General features: G+C 35.8%; 2 protein-coding genes across 2 annotated transcripts; one reads left to right on the top strand and one right to left on the bottom strand.

The window, feature by feature from the left end:
* Nucleotides 1-266: 266 nt before the first annotated feature.
* Nucleotides 267-3,546, bottom strand: LOC113040685 (podocin-like). The gene is made up of 8 exons (XM_026198962.1): nt 3,217-3,546; nt 3,035-3,138; nt 2,854-2,926; nt 1,976-2,058; nt 1,172-1,375; nt 1,042-1,097; nt 882-960; nt 267-797 (listed from the first exon to the last, which is right to left on the bottom strand). The coding sequence occupies exons 1-8, from the start codon at nt 3,521-3,523 to the stop codon at nt 531-533; spliced, it is 1,173 nt and encodes a 390-aa protein (XP_026054747.1). The 5' UTR covers nt 3,524-3,546; the 3' UTR covers nt 267-530.
* Nucleotides 3,547-4,729: 1,183 nt separating this feature from the next.
* On the top strand, nt 4,730-14,034 carry LOC113040107 (tudor domain-containing protein 5-like). The gene is made up of 17 exons (XM_026198360.1): nt 4,730-5,026; nt 5,253-5,489; nt 6,831-7,262; nt 7,372-7,523; nt 7,601-7,684; nt 7,771-7,827; nt 8,461-8,623; nt 8,727-8,905; nt 9,472-9,686; nt 9,797-10,006; nt 10,188-10,254; nt 11,087-11,284; nt 11,381-11,524; nt 11,992-12,105; nt 12,196-12,336; nt 13,312-13,459; nt 13,564-14,034. Exons 2-17 carry the CDS (start codon nt 5,261-5,263, stop codon nt 13,761-13,763), a joined length of 2,733 nt encoding a protein of 910 aa, XP_026054145.1. The 5' UTR covers nt 4,730-5,026; nt 5,253-5,260; the 3' UTR covers nt 13,764-14,034.
* Nucleotides 14,035-17,230: the final 3,196 nt, after the last annotated feature.

Here is a 17,230-nt window from a genome sequence, read left to right as displayed (position 1 = left end):
TGTTGGTCTGATTGCTTCTGTTGTTCTCATTTGTATGTCGCTTTGGATAAAAGCGTCTGCTAAATGATTAAATGTAAATAACGCAAAACTGCAATAATTACATTTGTTAAATAAAACAATAACAATTATGTATTTAATTCAGTTTATTACAGTCTATGATTAAATCCCATTTGATTATCCAGTCTCTTTGCTGCTGACCTTTGATGATCCAGTTCAACCATACTAATAAACAAAAATGACCTGATAAACTAACATATGTGGTTCATTGTTTTGTTTTCTATTGTTAAGGAGTGTTGAACCTTCCTCTCCTGCATCTACTGTATGGATGTGAATTTACTTTTCCTTCAGCTTGAGGCTTACTCCTTTCACTTTTTGGTGTAAAAGGGCATTTACATTATGATGATTAGTATTTATAAAGATTAAGTTAAAGTGAGAGTCAGATGGTGCAAAGGTAAATACTGTTTCAGTAAGTTGTCTATGTAAAATGAGTCATATGAAACTGTAAGTAAACACTGATAGCCATGCTGTCTTTACATCATGGGCGAGTCTTTGTTTGCATCATCTGAGCCGTCACCTGCAGTCAGACCTTGATTGGCAGGTCTGGTCAAACTGGTGAGGTCGATGGATTGAGTCAGGACATCAGAAGGTATGTTGAGGACCACAGCAGGCTGCTCAGAGCGCAGATTGTTGAGGAGCTGCAGGAGTCGAAGGTGCACAACCAGTGGAGAACCAGAGAGAGACTCTACAGAGGCCTTCAAAGCCTCACAAGCCACCTTTTCTCCTTCTGCAGAGATCACCTGTGCAAAGCATAGTGGTTAAAAAGCTGGTTTGGAAACTGAAAGGTTGTGGGTTCAAATCCCATTTTGTACAGACGGCCTTACTTTGACCTTTGCCTGACGTCTCGCTTCGGCCTCCACAGCGAAGTTGTGTTGCAGCTCAGGTGGAAGACTAATTTCTTCTCTGCAACAGTGTGGACATACAGTATGTTGTGAGTCCCGTAATGTGACGACATTTGGAGGCTAATCTGTTCTATGTACTTACATTTCTGCTCTTTCCACTTTGATACCCCACCTGCAGGTCACCGAATCTAAACTGACCTGCCCAACACATGGAAACTTAGTAGACGTCTTGTTTCAAGCCCTCATGAGGTGTCATATCTGTCGAGGCCTACCTGAATCTCCCGGGCCATCCGTTTGCGGTCCAGCAAAATGTCAGTGAAGGCATGATGGGCCAGTATCTCTCTGACAGAGACCTGGGTCAGAGCCTGCAGGACATCTGGGACGCCAGCGAGGGAGGAATAACACACAGACACATTCTCGATACGATAGTAACACACCGCGCTCACTTCGGTACACACCAGATCTTTGGTCACCACCTGAGGATACAATCACATGTTGTTGAAGAGGTGTTTTATAGTTTTTAAGACTTGCAATTTTCTCAGCAGTTAAATATTTTTTACTTGCATTTAAAGTTCCAAGCCATATCTAGAGTCCTAAGGGTGGATGTTTTGATTGGGCTAGTCTTCGACCTGTTGCCACCCTTATGTTTATGTCACACATACTTGTGTAAGTGAGATAGTATTTGTCGCAGTCAGCTTTTTACAGTGCACTTCATTAAATGACTCATCTCAGAAAATACAATGCTGCTTATACAGAGCATATATAGCTCAGAGCTTATACAATTTTTTTACAGGAATGAAAGGGAGACTGTGAGCGACAGAAGAATTGCAATATATCGATTGTTCAGCAAACAAAACATCTTTCAGAAAAAGTTAACAGCAGACAAATACTCAATAAAACTGTTTGTGAGTTGTGAAAATACATAATCGTGGACCTTCATACAAGTGCGTTCCATTGTAAAGACTTTAAGTCATCACTTCCATCCACGTTACATTCAGTATGGCATCTAACCTGATTAAAGTCTATGTGCAGAAAACATGGAAGCTTTTTTGTTACTTTGAAAGCAAAGAAATTACCGCGTGAGGAAGGATCTTCAGTATTTTCAGACGAATGTCGACAATATGACACACATCCAAAAATGGGAGATAAAACATCAGTCCTGCAGCAAAATAAAACATGCATGTATTAAAGCCGAAATACATAAATTACGAAAATGTTCAAATGATTTCTTCTTAATATTAACACACTAAAATAACATTAAATGCATTCGTATATTAATAAAAAAAATATATATTACCTTTACAATTTTAATATAACTTTAAGAATTATAAATTAATATTTAAATTAGGGCTGTCAAATGATTAAAATTTTTAATCAAATTAATCAGAATTTTCAGTGGATTAATCAGGATTAATCACTATTTGCAATTACACCTGAATCCTAACCATTTTTTTTCTGAAATGCATACCAAAAGATAAATAACAGGACACAGATAGATAATGTTCATGTATTGATTCATCAATATGTGGTTCTTTTTTTCTGAATTTCAAAAGTTTAACATTTACTTAGATCAAATTCACCTGAGCACTATATCAAACCTTGCCATTTAACTACAGATAGTGTAAGAGTTTTAGGTGAACCAGTGGTTAAATATAGCCACATATCTATGAAATTATGCATAGAGAAACTCGAAAGAATCGAAAGAACTTTCCTGACCTGAATAATTTGTCACACTGCGCATGCGTGAAATGCGTTAAAAAATTTGACGTAATTAACGACAAACAACTAATTAACGTCGTTAACGCGCTATTTTTGACAGCCCTAATTTAAATATAACAAAAATCAAATAGTAAAAATATATTACATTTGTATTAAAAATGTTATATTCTTCACATAAAATAATAACTAGAACCTTGCTAACTGTAAAAGTGTTAATATGTAAATGAAACTGTACCAGGGCCCCGTGGTCTCTTCTGAAGTAGATGCCCCAATCGAAATTTCACGGCTCTCTCATGTTCTCTCACGATCTACATATACACAATTTTATACATAATAAATTAAAGTTTCGGGACCTGAACACAGTTACCAAATACATATTCGTTTTTAATATATAATCCCATAAATGGAAAGCATACCTTCACACAGAACCATATGGAAACAGGAAAGAAGAAGATCACCACAGACAGGACCAAAACTATGAGAAGCATCTCACAAATTCCAAGGTATCTCTTCTTCAAGGCTTTGGAGAAAATGAAAGAGAGAAGAATATACTATAGGTTCTCCATCTTTTCTGAGGTGTTTTCTTCTCCACACTTACCTTCTCCAAGCCCGTCAGTCTCCAATAATCCCAATAACTCCTCTCGATCTTCTTTTATTCGTTCCCTTACACTGTCTACGTTTACAACAGTGCTGCTGGAGATGATTTGAGCCTCTTTGGCTTCACCTCTTTCCTCTTCTGGTTTTTCTTTTCTTTTGCGGGGCTCTTGGAGCTTCACGGATTTGGGGGCTTTGGTTTTCCTCTCTTTAGCAGAAGGCGATGGCTCCTGCTTTTCCTGTCCAGATCTTGCAGAATGCGTAGATGTTTCTGTTCTTTTGTCCATCACGGCTTCGCTCATTAGAAGCATCTGTTGTGAGGGTTCCTCTGGTGTCTTGGTCTGCTCCTGGGGACGTCTGTGGGTCTGAACAGGGAGTATCTCTGTAGGCCTCTGCAGGTTCGTATGATGACAGGGGAGTGTTTGCACTCTTCTAATGAATTTTTCACAGTGGTTACATCCTACACAGAGGCGCTGAATGGAACATAACGTGTTACTAAAAATCTAACTGCATGGCATGTTCTCTGAATGTCCTCTATATGTTTTATTTAAAATAATGATTTGAATTTAGATTGAACATCTATCTATCTATCTATCTATCTATCTATCTATCTATCTATCTATCTAATATTTATTTGTTAGTAAATATGTGATAAATATATTTGAATGGAACGACATTTTTAGACAATGGTTATTTTGGGTAAATCTGGGGAAAATGTCATGTTTGTAACAAAGTTATTTAACATTCACCTTCACCTTTAGTGTTGTAAATGGCAAATAATTCAATTAAAAAGCAAAGCTAAATGTTTTGTTAAACACCATTCAAAGTGTTATTAAGTTTATTAATAAGAAAGATAATTAGTTCATGTTCTGTTTACTGTTTTAAGACCTTTGTTTAATGCCAAGGTCATGTTTATTACCTTAATATCTAGATACTGTAGATAGATAGATAGATAGATAGATAGATAGATAGATAGATAGATAGATAGATAGACAGATAGATAGATAGATAAATAAATAGATAGATCTAGAATGACATTTTAATTTAAAATATGAAACAAGAAAATAAATGAAACAATAAACAATTAGAATCTATAAATGTATACAAAACAAGACTTTCTTTATTAAATGTATAAAGCTGACAAAATGTATGAGTTTTTGGTTATATGTCTGACATTTATATATATATATATATATATATATATATATATATATATATATATATATATATATATATATATATATATATCACTTTATATATTTAAAAAAAAATCGCAAAATTGTATCATGTTTACTAGGCTATTGTTTTTTTTCCCCCATAATAAACTTAACTACGCATGTTGCCTATGTAAAAATGTTTTTAAAACTTAGACATTGAGGCTAGGCCTTGTAGATGGCAGCATATATTTGAATTCGTTTTATTTCATTTATTTAAGAAAAATTTAAAATTATACTTTTTTTAAAAGCATGTATAAAAGTAAAAATATAGGCTACATCAGAAAACATTGTGAAGCTGTGTGTAAATAAAGTCAGAAAGTGCATAGTCAGCGCGAGGAGCTTGATTGAATGCTGACGAAGCACGTGCCTCGGGAAATTGGCTGCTTCTGCCCACACAAACGCTAAAGAAAAACACACTTCCATCTGCACTTCTGCATACAGTCCTGTTTTAAAAAAAATCAATCTTGGAGGATATTTCTGACGTCCATTCCATCGACGTAATCGCGCACCTGCTTTGTAAAATTTCCATTTTTTAAATAACGTGGCTTGTCGCGTGATCTCCACCGAACGACAGAACGCGTTCATCTTGTACAAAAGGTAATCTCTCGTCCATAAAACACATTAATAATGTATCTGCAAAGATATATACGTTTAAAGCCGGCTGTTAAGTGTGTAAGCGCGTGCATTTTGCTTTAAACCAGTACTGTTAATAAAACAACTATATTTAGGGTGTTGACATCACGGTGGAATGACATTTACGTTTAAACTATCTTGTTTTTGTCGGTTATCAAGTAAGTAAATTGTGTCCAACTTCTGTTTTTAGCTGTCAGGATGACCCAAGATCAGCTCCTCACGGGTTTGAAGAAGGATGTCCGCTCTCTTCTGGTCTCTGCTAAGCATGGTTTGACCCCTGAGCAGCTCAAGAAAGACTACTACACCATGCTGGGCTTCCCCATGCCCCTCAGGTTACTGGGATTCAGAAATGTTTTGGACATGGTAAAGGAAATGCCGGATGTGGTGCACTTGGAATACCACCTGGATGGTAGCATCATTTTGAAAGGTGATTTTAGTAGGCTATTTCATGCCCTTTGTTGGCTGCTAAGTCAACATGTATGGCCTAAAGAATGACTTTTCTGCATATTCATGCTAAAACTTCTTGAACACACTATGAAACTGCTAAATTTGGTTCATATGAATTGCTACATTCTATTGCTAGCTGTTGGTATTGGGGGGGAGGGGGGTTCATTTTAGTGGACATTTGATTGGACAGACATTTGGACACACCCACAGGTGCAGGATGAGTCATTAGTATTTTAGTTTATCTGCCTTTTTCTTCAAGGCAGAAGTAAGTCTGTGGAGAGACTTCCGGTTCATTAGGGAAATCGCGAGAAGAATAAAGACGTAAACACTAAACCTGTTTGCACTACAAACCAGTGTGTTCATAATTAAGATCATACATTAAAAATAATATTGTAAGACACACCCATTTTCAATATCAAGCAGCAAAACAAACAGTTTTTTTACAGCTAAAAATAGCAGTTTTTTTACAGCTAAAAATAGCTGAACAAAGTTCAAAGCGCATGAGACCCAAAGCTAGACCCATAGAATTTACGAATGGCTGCGCTCAAATGGTGGATAGATAGTTAAAAAACATTTTTATATCAATACGTTAGCTCAATTTAGCCTTTATATCGGTTAAAAGTAGGGGTGTAATGGTACATGTATTCATACTGAATATTTTTGGTTAAGGTAATTTGCAGCATTTATTCAAACTGCACGTGCAAAAAGTGTGTGTGTGTGGGACCGGGGTTGTTAGTTAGAACTAAAACCATTTAAAAAAGTGTTACATGAAATAACATGACATTAGCTGGTGTTAGTTAAAATATGAAATGACGTTAACTGATGTTGTTTTTAAAAAATAAAATCTTGCTGGTTGCCAACGTAACATTTCCCGTTTTTATACAGTTTAAATTGATGTACTAAAATGCCTCAAACTGAAATAAAATGACTAAAAACAATATAAGCAAATTAAAAAAAGACATTTAAATGAAAAACAACAACAGCAAAAAATAAAAATGAATACAAAATATTAGTCATACTAAAATTTCACTGTGTGGGACAAAACTGTTTATGTCAATATACTTAGATGTTGCAAATACATCTGGAAAATAACACGCAGTGAGTTGGTGTGGGAAAAATCCACTCCAATTATGGTACATTTTTACCAGCCCGAGCAAACTTTTCCAGAAAGTTTGCTTTGGCAAGCTGTTTAAAACTCTGTAAACGAAATGCGTTTTGGCGTGATCAAAAATGATGCCACACCAGTTCGTTCTTCGATTTCGCTTGAGGTATATCTGGGCCTTTAGAAATATTAAGTTTATTAACATTTTTCTTTTTGCAGCCGTTGTAGATGAGAGCACCAAAGGCATCCGAGAGCTGGTGGCTAAGCAACGTGACCCAAAAACCAAAGCCAACATTCGGAGGGGAGCACCAGGAAACTTCCACATGTCTTACCCACGGAACCAGACCGTTCTTCTCCCTCGCCGTGGCCCATCAAAACCCGCTCTACCCGCTCAACTGCGCAGCCAGCTAAAACAGTTACTATCTCATGGGCCGGTCAGATTATCAGAGCTGGAGTCCAGGTATATGGCGCAGTTCGGAAAGCCGCTCAACATCACGCAATATGGCTTCTTCTCCATTTCCGAGATGCTTTCGGCTGCCACGGATTTCGTAATCATGCAGCAGAGTCGCACAGGCTCGCAACTGCTGCTGAGGAATGCCATAATGCCACAAAATCAGATCAAACATCTGATGACGAATCTTTCTAAGCCAAGTATGTATATGATAATGGAATTCCTGGAGAGAGAGAGAAGTTGATATCATGCTCTTTTTGTTGGTGCAGATCAATTATTTATGTCTTTTCCATGATGATTACTCCGCAGTCGCATCTCCTTTGGTGGCGAAACGGAAGCCGGTCAGTCCTAAAGCAACTTCGCCGCCTGAGAGGAACAAGCTAGATTCGCACGCCCCCCCTGCTGTTACCAAACCGGAGCCTGTAAAGGCAGAGCACTCTTTTGAAGAAACAATTTTGAAGGTTTGGATATTTCTATGAAATTAGGGTGAAATTTCGCTATGTATAAAACAATACTGTCGAGGTAAATCTTCTTACAGCTTGAGGAGGAGCTCAGACAGCAGATCCTCGAGAAGGGCACCGCTGGCACCGTCAGCCCCGAGCTGAAAGATAAGCTACGGAAGGTCAGACATAACAGCTTTAAAAATCAGCCTTTCTTGTCTCATCTTCTCATCTTGGCTTATTTTTGAGAGATGGTTCTTTTTTTCAGGTTGTAGCTGAAAATGGCAGTGGGGTATCCATTCACAATCTTCCAAAAGAATACAAGGTATTCTCACAAGCCTGTCAAGACCATATCAGAGTTCACATCTGAAGAAGAAAATACGAAAATGTGTTCTACCTACAGAAAATTAAGCCTATTTTGACTTTTTTTTTTTTTTCATGGAGGCCTGTTGTGGCCACGGAATAAAAAAAGTTAATTGCTGCTTTTTATCGAACAATTCTGACATTTTTCTCACAATTTCTCAAAATCTCTTTATCGCAATCTGAGTTTGTAACTCGTAGTTCTGACTTATTTGTTCTTACAATTCGAGAAAAGTCAAAAAAATTATTGCAATTGTAAGTGTACATTTAATAATTCAGACTTTTTTATTTTTAATGTTGAGAGATAAACTCAGAATTGTGAGGGGGAAGAAATCTGAATTGTGGACTAGGCAATTAGATTTTTTATTATAATTTTTTTATCCTGTGGCAAAAACAAGCTTCCATAGATTTTGGGTTGAAACTGTAAGGTATAATGTAGTCCGATGTCGGGGTCATGCAAAATAAGCCTCTATGATGGTCAGAATATTGCATCACTCAATGAAATTTTAACAGTCATATCCACTGCAATATATTTTTTTAGAGTTTCTAAATGGCGCCAGTGAGCTTTTCTAACTTATGGTCTGTTTTTTGATGTAAGCGAATGTATGGTGAGGAGTTGCCGGTGAGCCAGTATGGCTTTCTGAGTGTGACGGAAATGGTTGGAGCTTTGAGTGACACATTGTCCATTCAAAAAGTTGCTGACGAAAGTCAATGGATGGTTGTGGAGTTCAAACCAAATGACATACAACCCACTGAACCTGGTACTTAGCTTCATGTCATATTGATTTGAAAAGACAAATGAGTGCTCTTAGCTTATTGATCATCTTTAATGAAACTTTGATTGCGATGTATTCCTTTTGCAAGAATTATCCCCGGGTCACGGCACCACCTCCGGTTTAATGACTGAATCCCAGAATCCCTCCAGCAAAGCCTATTACTTCAGCTGTGCAGAGTCTGCATGGGAGCGAAGAGAGGTGGAGCAATACACAGACACCCAAGAGTCCGAGACTGAGCTCAGAATCGCTGATAAAACCATCCATCAGGTTAAGATTCATTATTGATATTCCATTATCTTTCCCTCCCATATTAATCCTAAGGAAACTTACAAAATGTACTTTAGTTATGTATAAAAAAATGACATTATTACCACTAGTATTTTATACTATACTATACTATATATAATACTATATATAATGGAACATCATAATATACTAAATATACTACTAAATATACAAAAAATGATTCTTTAGCAGTAAAGTGCATTTTAATTCATATTCATGGTGTCCCAAAATAGTACTAAAGAATAATTTGTAGTATATTAAGTACAAAATTATTTCATGAAAATGGAGCACTTTAAGTACATTATGGAAGAGTTCTAATAATTTTGGCCAGCACAGTGTGTCCGCCGAAACTCATCCAGTGAGAAACGTTCCGCAGTGCAAAAATAAGTTATTAAAAATGCGGAAAAAATGTTTCTGTAATTAATTAATCTTAGTTAACGAGTAATTTTTTGTGTAATTAATTAATCTCAATTAACGCATTAAAGTCCCGGCCCGAATATATATATATAATAATTCTAAACATCATGAGTATAATGTGTTTGTTGTAGATGGCGAATCTTTTCCCAGAGCTGGTGGTGAGTCGAGTTTCAGCGGTTCCTCCAGACGCAGTGCACTGCCAGAAGCTGAAGCCCCCGGCTTGCAGGAGGGAGAGAGAGCTGGTGGCTGTCCTGGTGGAGCAGATGGAGTCTCCTAGCCACTTCTACATCCGCTTTAGCCAGAACAAGGAGGCCAGAGCCCTGGAGAACATGATGATTGAAATGAGGTATCTCACTTATTACGTGGAATGTTGACTTGTCACCTCAATAATTTCATAACTATTTGGGCTGGGATTGAGTAATATGTCATTCTGAACATGCCTAATACTTTTTTAAGGAGCTGTTACTCCTACCCAGAAGTGACGGAGAGATACCGGATGCCTGATGCATATGTGCGGCCGGGTCAGGTGTGCTGTGTGGCCCCCAGAGACATGTGGTTCTACCGGGTGGTGATCCACGAGCTCTTCAGTGATACTGAAGTAAAGGTGTACTATGTTGACTTCGGGGACATCACAAAAGTGGAACGAAACAGCCTCCGCTTTCTCAAGTAAGTTCATAAATTGTTATAAACAATGAAAGTGTTGTTGAAACCTGAACTTAATTTTATGTAAATGATTACCTGAGGTTTTGGTTTTGTTTCACAGTTATTAGTAGTACACCATAAATAATTTTTTTTTGCATATGTTTGTGTGTCTCTGCTGCTTTGTGTATTCTCAAAATCTTTCCAGAGCTTGTTATGCTGATCTTCCGGCTCAGGCTGTCCCTGCAATGTTAGCTGGGGTTCGGCCCATCACGGTAAGCAGTGTTGTTATTATATATCAAAAAAAAAAAAAAACTATCAAAAACCATTTGTTAAATTAAAAAAAAAAAAAAAAAAAAAAAATGAGAGGAAAAACTTAGATGAAAATGTAAAAATGTTGCCTTAGAATTTAGGAAATTAACTGCAATAAATCTATTAAAGCTAAAACTGAAATAAAGGTGTGTGTACAGTATATATTATTTTTTTAATTATTTGTTTTTTCAATAAAATTGGAATGATCTATTATGATTTATATTAATTTTCCCCCCTTTATTTTCATTGAAAATTGTTGATTGAGTACATTGTCACAATATTTTCATTTTCAGAAAAATCGCAAACATTACAACATAATTAATAATTCTGATGTATTATCATTTATATTTGATAGTTTTTTTCATTTTCCATTTTACTTGGTCTTTATTGATTAGAATGACATAAATGTACTAAATCAAATAGTATTTTAATTTATTTATTTATTCATTTTTTTATCTAAATTATCTATTCTGTCTGTTCTACATATTTTTTTATTTTCGATGCAAGTCATAGGGCTTTAAGGCTTCTTATATCAAAGCAACAAAGACTTGTAGTTAAGTGAGCGAATCAGATATTGATTTAGTAAAATCTGAATGAGTTGATTCTGAGCAAGTGATAAATTAGGCCGACTCAAACAGTTAACCCCCGAAATCTTTGTCATTTATTCTCAAATTCGACTACACGTTTTGTGTTGTATGCTTGTTTGCCATGCAGCAGATGGAGAATCAGCTTTTGGTAGTTTATTACTCATTTTGTCGCACAAGTTATTTTCTTTTTCTTCTTTTTTTCCCTCAGAGCATTTGGACTCAGAGTGCGATCAGCACTTTCCAGAAGATGTGCTGTGAGCGCACACTGGTGGCAGCCATCCACAGCTATCAGGAGGACTTCCTGTTGCTCTACCTGTGTGACACAAACACGGAGGAGGATGTTTACATTCACCACGCCCTACAGAAAGAGGGCCACGCCCTTCCCTCCGTTACCACTTATGGATTGGTCTGGGTTCAAATCTTCATTTAAACCCACTTATGTAAGTCCCAATAAGAACCTGTTCTTCAGTATTTACTGGTTTCTTCTCGTTTGGCTTTTTAGGCGTCAGAGAAGTTCAACCCAGTGACGTCTTATTTTGGAGATGATCAGCTTGAGGAAGTAAAAGAGTGTCTCTCACCACCCTCGTCTTTTCCAGAAACCCAGATCTGCTTCCAGGGAAATGGCTGTCTGAGCTCCTCTCAAACGGTATCTTTAAAATACAAATCCATGAGACAGCATTGATGGGCCATAGGCCAGTGAAGCTCAGTGAAATTTCATTGCATATATATATATATATATATATATATATATATATATATATATATATATAAAACACACACAAACTTTTTTTTACATATTATATACATCATATAACATATATAATAATCATTTTTAAATGTGTAGTATTATATGTGGGGAAAAAAGAGAGAAATGTTGTTGTTTAATGATACAATGTTATTTTCCATGGGTTAAAAATTAAAGAAAATTTACAGGCAATAAGTATTTTATACAGGCAATGAAACTGTATTGTGCAATTATTTTTTATAGTCATATTTAATTGTATTAAAACAGTGTATTATATTGTGGTAGCTTTCTAATAAAGTTTGTGGGCATTTAACCAAACGAGTAAAGTAGTCAGCAAGTGTTTATTCACTCTGGTTTGTTCATTCCAGGTGTCCAGCTCTGAAAATGGAGAAAAAAACTTTTCCTCCATAAATGAGGACTCAACCTTCGACATGCCTGCCCTCGAGTTAATAAATATTCCTGACGTCAACACTGTGGCTAAAGTGAGTTGTATTACACACACACACACACATGTATATATACACACAGTAATATTTTGGATTGATTTCTTTAAACCTCATATTTCCTTTCAGAGTGGCAAAGTAAATCCATCTGAGGCTCCGCAGGCTGAAGACTCATTACGCTGCAGTGAATGGGATCAGGGATGGACAGAAGAGGACGAAACGGATAAGACGCAGCTAGAACCTGATGTCAATACCGAAGCCGAATCGAATGTAAGGATGCCAACTCATCCACAATAGGCATGACATGACCGCTTTGGATTGTCACAAATATTTGATTTTGTTATTGCACTGCGCCAGTTATGTGGTAATTATTGCAAATTAATTGTAATCTTAATTTAATAATAAAAGTAACTTAATAATAATAATAGGCCTAGTAAAATAAGTGTTTGCATAGGTTGTACTCGATCCTCTTCAGTAATATTCTCTGGGTCTGACTCTGGCTCAAATTGGTCAGGCAATATTGATGCCATTGTTTACAATACACTGGAGCACATGCAACTTTCCGTTATAGTAAGAAGCGGGATGTTTCAAAATAACATCCACTAGGTGTTTAGCGAATCACAACATACTGGGCTAACCAATAACCAATCAGTGCCCATTATGAATTTCTGAGGGAGGGGCTTCATAGAACCAGGAAGTCAGCAGAATTTTTTAGGAGAATGGAAACCGCAGTGTAGAATAAAATAAAAATGTGTGAAAAATGTGAGTTTTTTTTTTATTCACAGCTAGAATGTGTTACAGTGCACCCAATAAACACAATCAAGCCTTTAAAAATAGCCAATTGACCACCTCTTTAAGATAAAAGAGACAAAATCGTCAAGTAAAGTTATTTTAGTTTTCTTTACGCACAAAATTATTCTCGTAGCTTCATAACATTAAAGTTGAACCCATGACATCACATCGACTATTTTAATGTTGTTCTTTCTACCTTTCTGGGGTTTGAACATGTTGCGTTGCTGTCTATGGAGGGTCAGAAAGCTCTCGGATTTCATCAAAGATATCTTGATTTGTGTTCTAAAGATGAAAGAAGGCCTTCCGAATTTCGGAACGACAAGATCACGATTAATTAATGACACAATTTTCATTTTTGGCTGTACCATCTCTTTGAACAAATTCTAAAAACCAAGTTAAATGATCTACGTGGCCACGTCAAGGGTCTTTTTTCATGTTTTTTTTTTCACACAGCCTGAAACTGTGCCTGCTCCTCTACCTGTCCAAGCAGCAGTATGTGAACCGCAGATGTGTGCATCTCCAATTGAACCCAAGCCCATCACAAGCGCATGCACCAGCCCTTACACCCCTGACCCCATCAGGATCAACTCCAGCTACCCAGGTACAACACATCAATGCCACAATAAGAAATGTCTTGCTTCCTCAAAAATAGTCGTATGAAATCCAAATCAACTATGTTTGCTTTGACGACTTGAGTTTTCTTAGTTCTTCCAGGTGTACCCGTTAATCTGGCCCAGCCCCAACTCTCCCAATTTATGATGCAGTTATTCGGCAGTTCGGTTCATCTGGGACCAGTTCCAAACCCTCTGTTCCAGCACCACACATCTCCGCTAGCTCTGAGACCAGCTGCGCGCCTGTCCGCCGGGGCCAACTTCCTACACTGGCGCTCCAAATACATAGCTTGACCGGCCACAAGTGGTGCCTTTTGTACTTTTGTCATGTTTAATAACTTGAGTTTTTTCGTTTCTTTGGCTGCAACATCCCAGAAATATATCAAATGATATATAAGAAAAGCAGCGGAGGGCACGTAAAAAGTGGAGACATTTCTTATTCTTTTTAGCGCAATATCTCTCCAGTAGCACGCTATTCTTTATTTTTATGTATTTGCATGTACAGTGCTGAAGTTTTGTGTTTTCTCTATGGACCAAAATGGACATTTGTTATTAAGTTGTTTGTTCGGTGTTCGATTTAGATTTTTCTTTCTTTTATCAAGAACCAAAAAGTTTTATATATATATATATATATAAAAAGAGAATACACTGAAAATTGTGTCTGTGTTTTGCATCTAAAATAATTTTTAGGTTTAACAAACCTGAATACTTTTTGGAGTCCTCATGTTTGAGCTCAAATTTACTGGCTCGAACCGCTTTTCTGGGACTTTTCGCAAAAAAAATTACCACTCCTGATCTGCAAAGGCAACACGATGTCAAAGTTTATTTTCCATTACCAGCTTGATACGATTTTATACTTGTGGAACTGCTACCGATGCGCTGTTCATCTTTCAGTGACCAGTGTTTTCTAGTTTTACTGGATTGTTTATAAAAACGTGTTGCAGTGTATGATATTTAATCGGTGGTTTCCCAACACCCCTGTTTTGTTTTCTTTTACCGTATTTTCCGGACTATAAGTGGCACTTTTTTTCATAGTTTGACTGGTCCTGCGACTTATAGTCAGGTGCGACTTACTTATCAAAATTACCGTCTACAGCCGCGAGAGGGTGCTCTATGCTGCTCAGTGCTCCTGTAGTCTACACTGAAAACATAGAGCGCCCTCTCGCTGCTGTAGACGGTAATGTTTTTTCATTGTTATTTCTTGGTTCTAAATAAATGGGACTTTTAGTCCGGTGCGACTTATAGTCCGAAAAATACGGTATGTACCTTTGATCAATTCCACCCATTGATTTTCCATCTTTTGGTATTTTTAGTCCTCCGTTTGAGGATTGTTGCTCCACTGAACATGTTGTGAGATTAAATTACTCAAAACAGGATGTTGGGTAACCAAGTGCATCCATAATGTGCATCACAAACAGTGGAGCCAAGGAAAGAGTACAGGTTGGTAAAGCTCGCTGGTCCTGAATCTTCTTTCTTTGTTTGGTCCAATTAGTGTTAATGGCATCTTAATGAGCTTTCTTCAAGGTCCTGAAGATGCCTGGTATCTTAACAAGAGCAGCTGGGGAAGCAAAAATATGACCTCATTTAGACAAGGGGGAAAAGGAAGATGAATGTTGCTGAAACCAAATAAGCATTGCATGCTAAGCTAATGAAGTTTACTTGAAGAAACACATTTTTCTGAGTATGGAAGCTCATTTCTGCAAAAAAAAAAAAAAAACCTGGGTTTGGTACATTTTGATTACAATAATTATGCTTTTTTTCATGTCCATTTCTTTTTAAAGAAATCATGCTTTGGTAAATTATAACTGACAAGTCAATATGGCATAAAAACTTTAGGCAAAAACCTGATATTTGAGAATTGAGAAGTCATAATTGTCATAAAAATGACAATTATATTTATATATATGAAATTTATGACAAATTTAAAGGTTTTAATCAATTTAAATAATTGTATTTATTTTGAATCTCGAAATTCGGAATTTAATTCATTTATGGGGTTTTTAATAAGCAACTTTTTTTAATTTTTAGTGGTGACACTTGTTTGTTAGAGCAATGCTAATATTTCTATATTCATGTGACAGACCATACAAATCACACGAGGACTTTTCATTTCAAATCATATCTTGGCATTCTGCCTCTATATGGAGCGCCAACACAATAATTTATGTGCCATTAGCATCACCAGGTGGGTTGTTTTATGATTCATTTGTCCTTTTTGAAGCTTGAAAGCTCTTCCCTGATTAACTTTGAGAGAATTCGGGGAATGACACGGTGTTTTATATCATTAGGAGAGTCTTTATGCTAATGCAAGAGGGAAGCACATTGCTTCATGGCAAATCATATTACCCTGGTTAACTGACCCTCACAGACATGTTCCCCATCAAGATGACCTGTCCTACCCCTGTTAGGTTCTCCTGTGCTACTTCATTGGAAAAGAGTGAAAAATTGGACTTACTAACTGGGTCATTCATACAGCGAGTTTTATGTCCCAATTATTTATTTAATCATTTTTTTCTAAAATGAGCCGCATATTTATGATATATGGCTTAAATTGTATGTTCGGGTCTTCTTTATCACTTAAACGGGGATAATAGAAATTATAAATACTATTTTGTATTTTACACACCTTTTCATTGATATATGCATTCAATTTTATGGTGTCCTCGGTGCAAAGTAATCAACTTCCACAAGAAATATATACCATAAAATGATTTTTTTTAAAAACTAAAAATATGTTAATTTTTTTGTTATAGATTAGGCTAAACTGCCTAATCATACATATAATTCATGTGAAAAAAAAGAAAAAAAAAAATATATATATATATACATATATATATATATATATATATATGTATATATATATTTTTTTTTTTTACAATTTTCTTCAATTGCCGTGTCCCTGAAGTCATTTTCCACCCTGTTAGTACATACTTTCTCGCCTTCCAAAACCATCTGCAATGTCCTTTTTCCCACTGGAATTCATCTGTCAAAATTGCAGTAAGCTTTAACTCTCAAGCCAAATTTTTCAGATAAGGTCACTTAAAATGTATTAAGTCTCCATTGTTTTATTTATGTATTTTTTATAATAATTATAATATATCATTTTAGATTTTATTTAAATCTATTTTTAGTAAAAAGCATTAAAACCTCATTATTTAAAATTATATTTAAATCCATGTTTTTATCAAATAAAATGAACTTTTCTGCCATTAAATTACCTTGCAGGATTTTTAAAATATTTTATTTAATTTGATCATACTTTTCTGTTAAATATGTAGGTGTTATTTTGTATTTTTAAATATTGTTTTTTTGTTTTTGTTATTATGATTAATTTATAGTTTGTTATGCATTGAGTTTACATTTCATTCTTTTTTTCTTAATTAACTTATTTAAAATTATTGTATTTTGATATATATATATTTTCTATTAAAAAAATAGTCCAAAACTCGATGTTTAGTAAAACCCCCTTTATTCTTCCCTTAAAAACACTGCATTGTATATTATTGCATGCAGATCAAGTTGAGCGCATTGCATTCTGGGACACGGCACTGATTATTCGTATCATATCGTAAGAGTGATGCTGGAAAAAATTCAAATGCATGCACTTCTCTCTCAATATTAAAAATGTATACTCATACAAAATAAAAATGATATTATCTTTCATATTTCAGATTACTAATATGAAAAATGACACAAAAAAAGCTTTTCTGACAACATTTTTGACATTCATCCACGACTTTTCCAGATGAATTGCATTAGAA

Source organism: Carassius auratus, chromosome 22, assembly GCF_003368295.1.
Source record: "Carassius auratus strain Wakin chromosome 22, ASM336829v1, whole genome shotgun sequence".
NCBI lineage: Eukaryota > Metazoa > Chordata > Actinopteri > Cypriniformes > Cyprinidae > Carassius > Carassius auratus.
The sequence above is the reverse complement of the archived record's forward strand: the minus strand, read 5'-3'. Positions and strand labels throughout refer to the sequence as shown.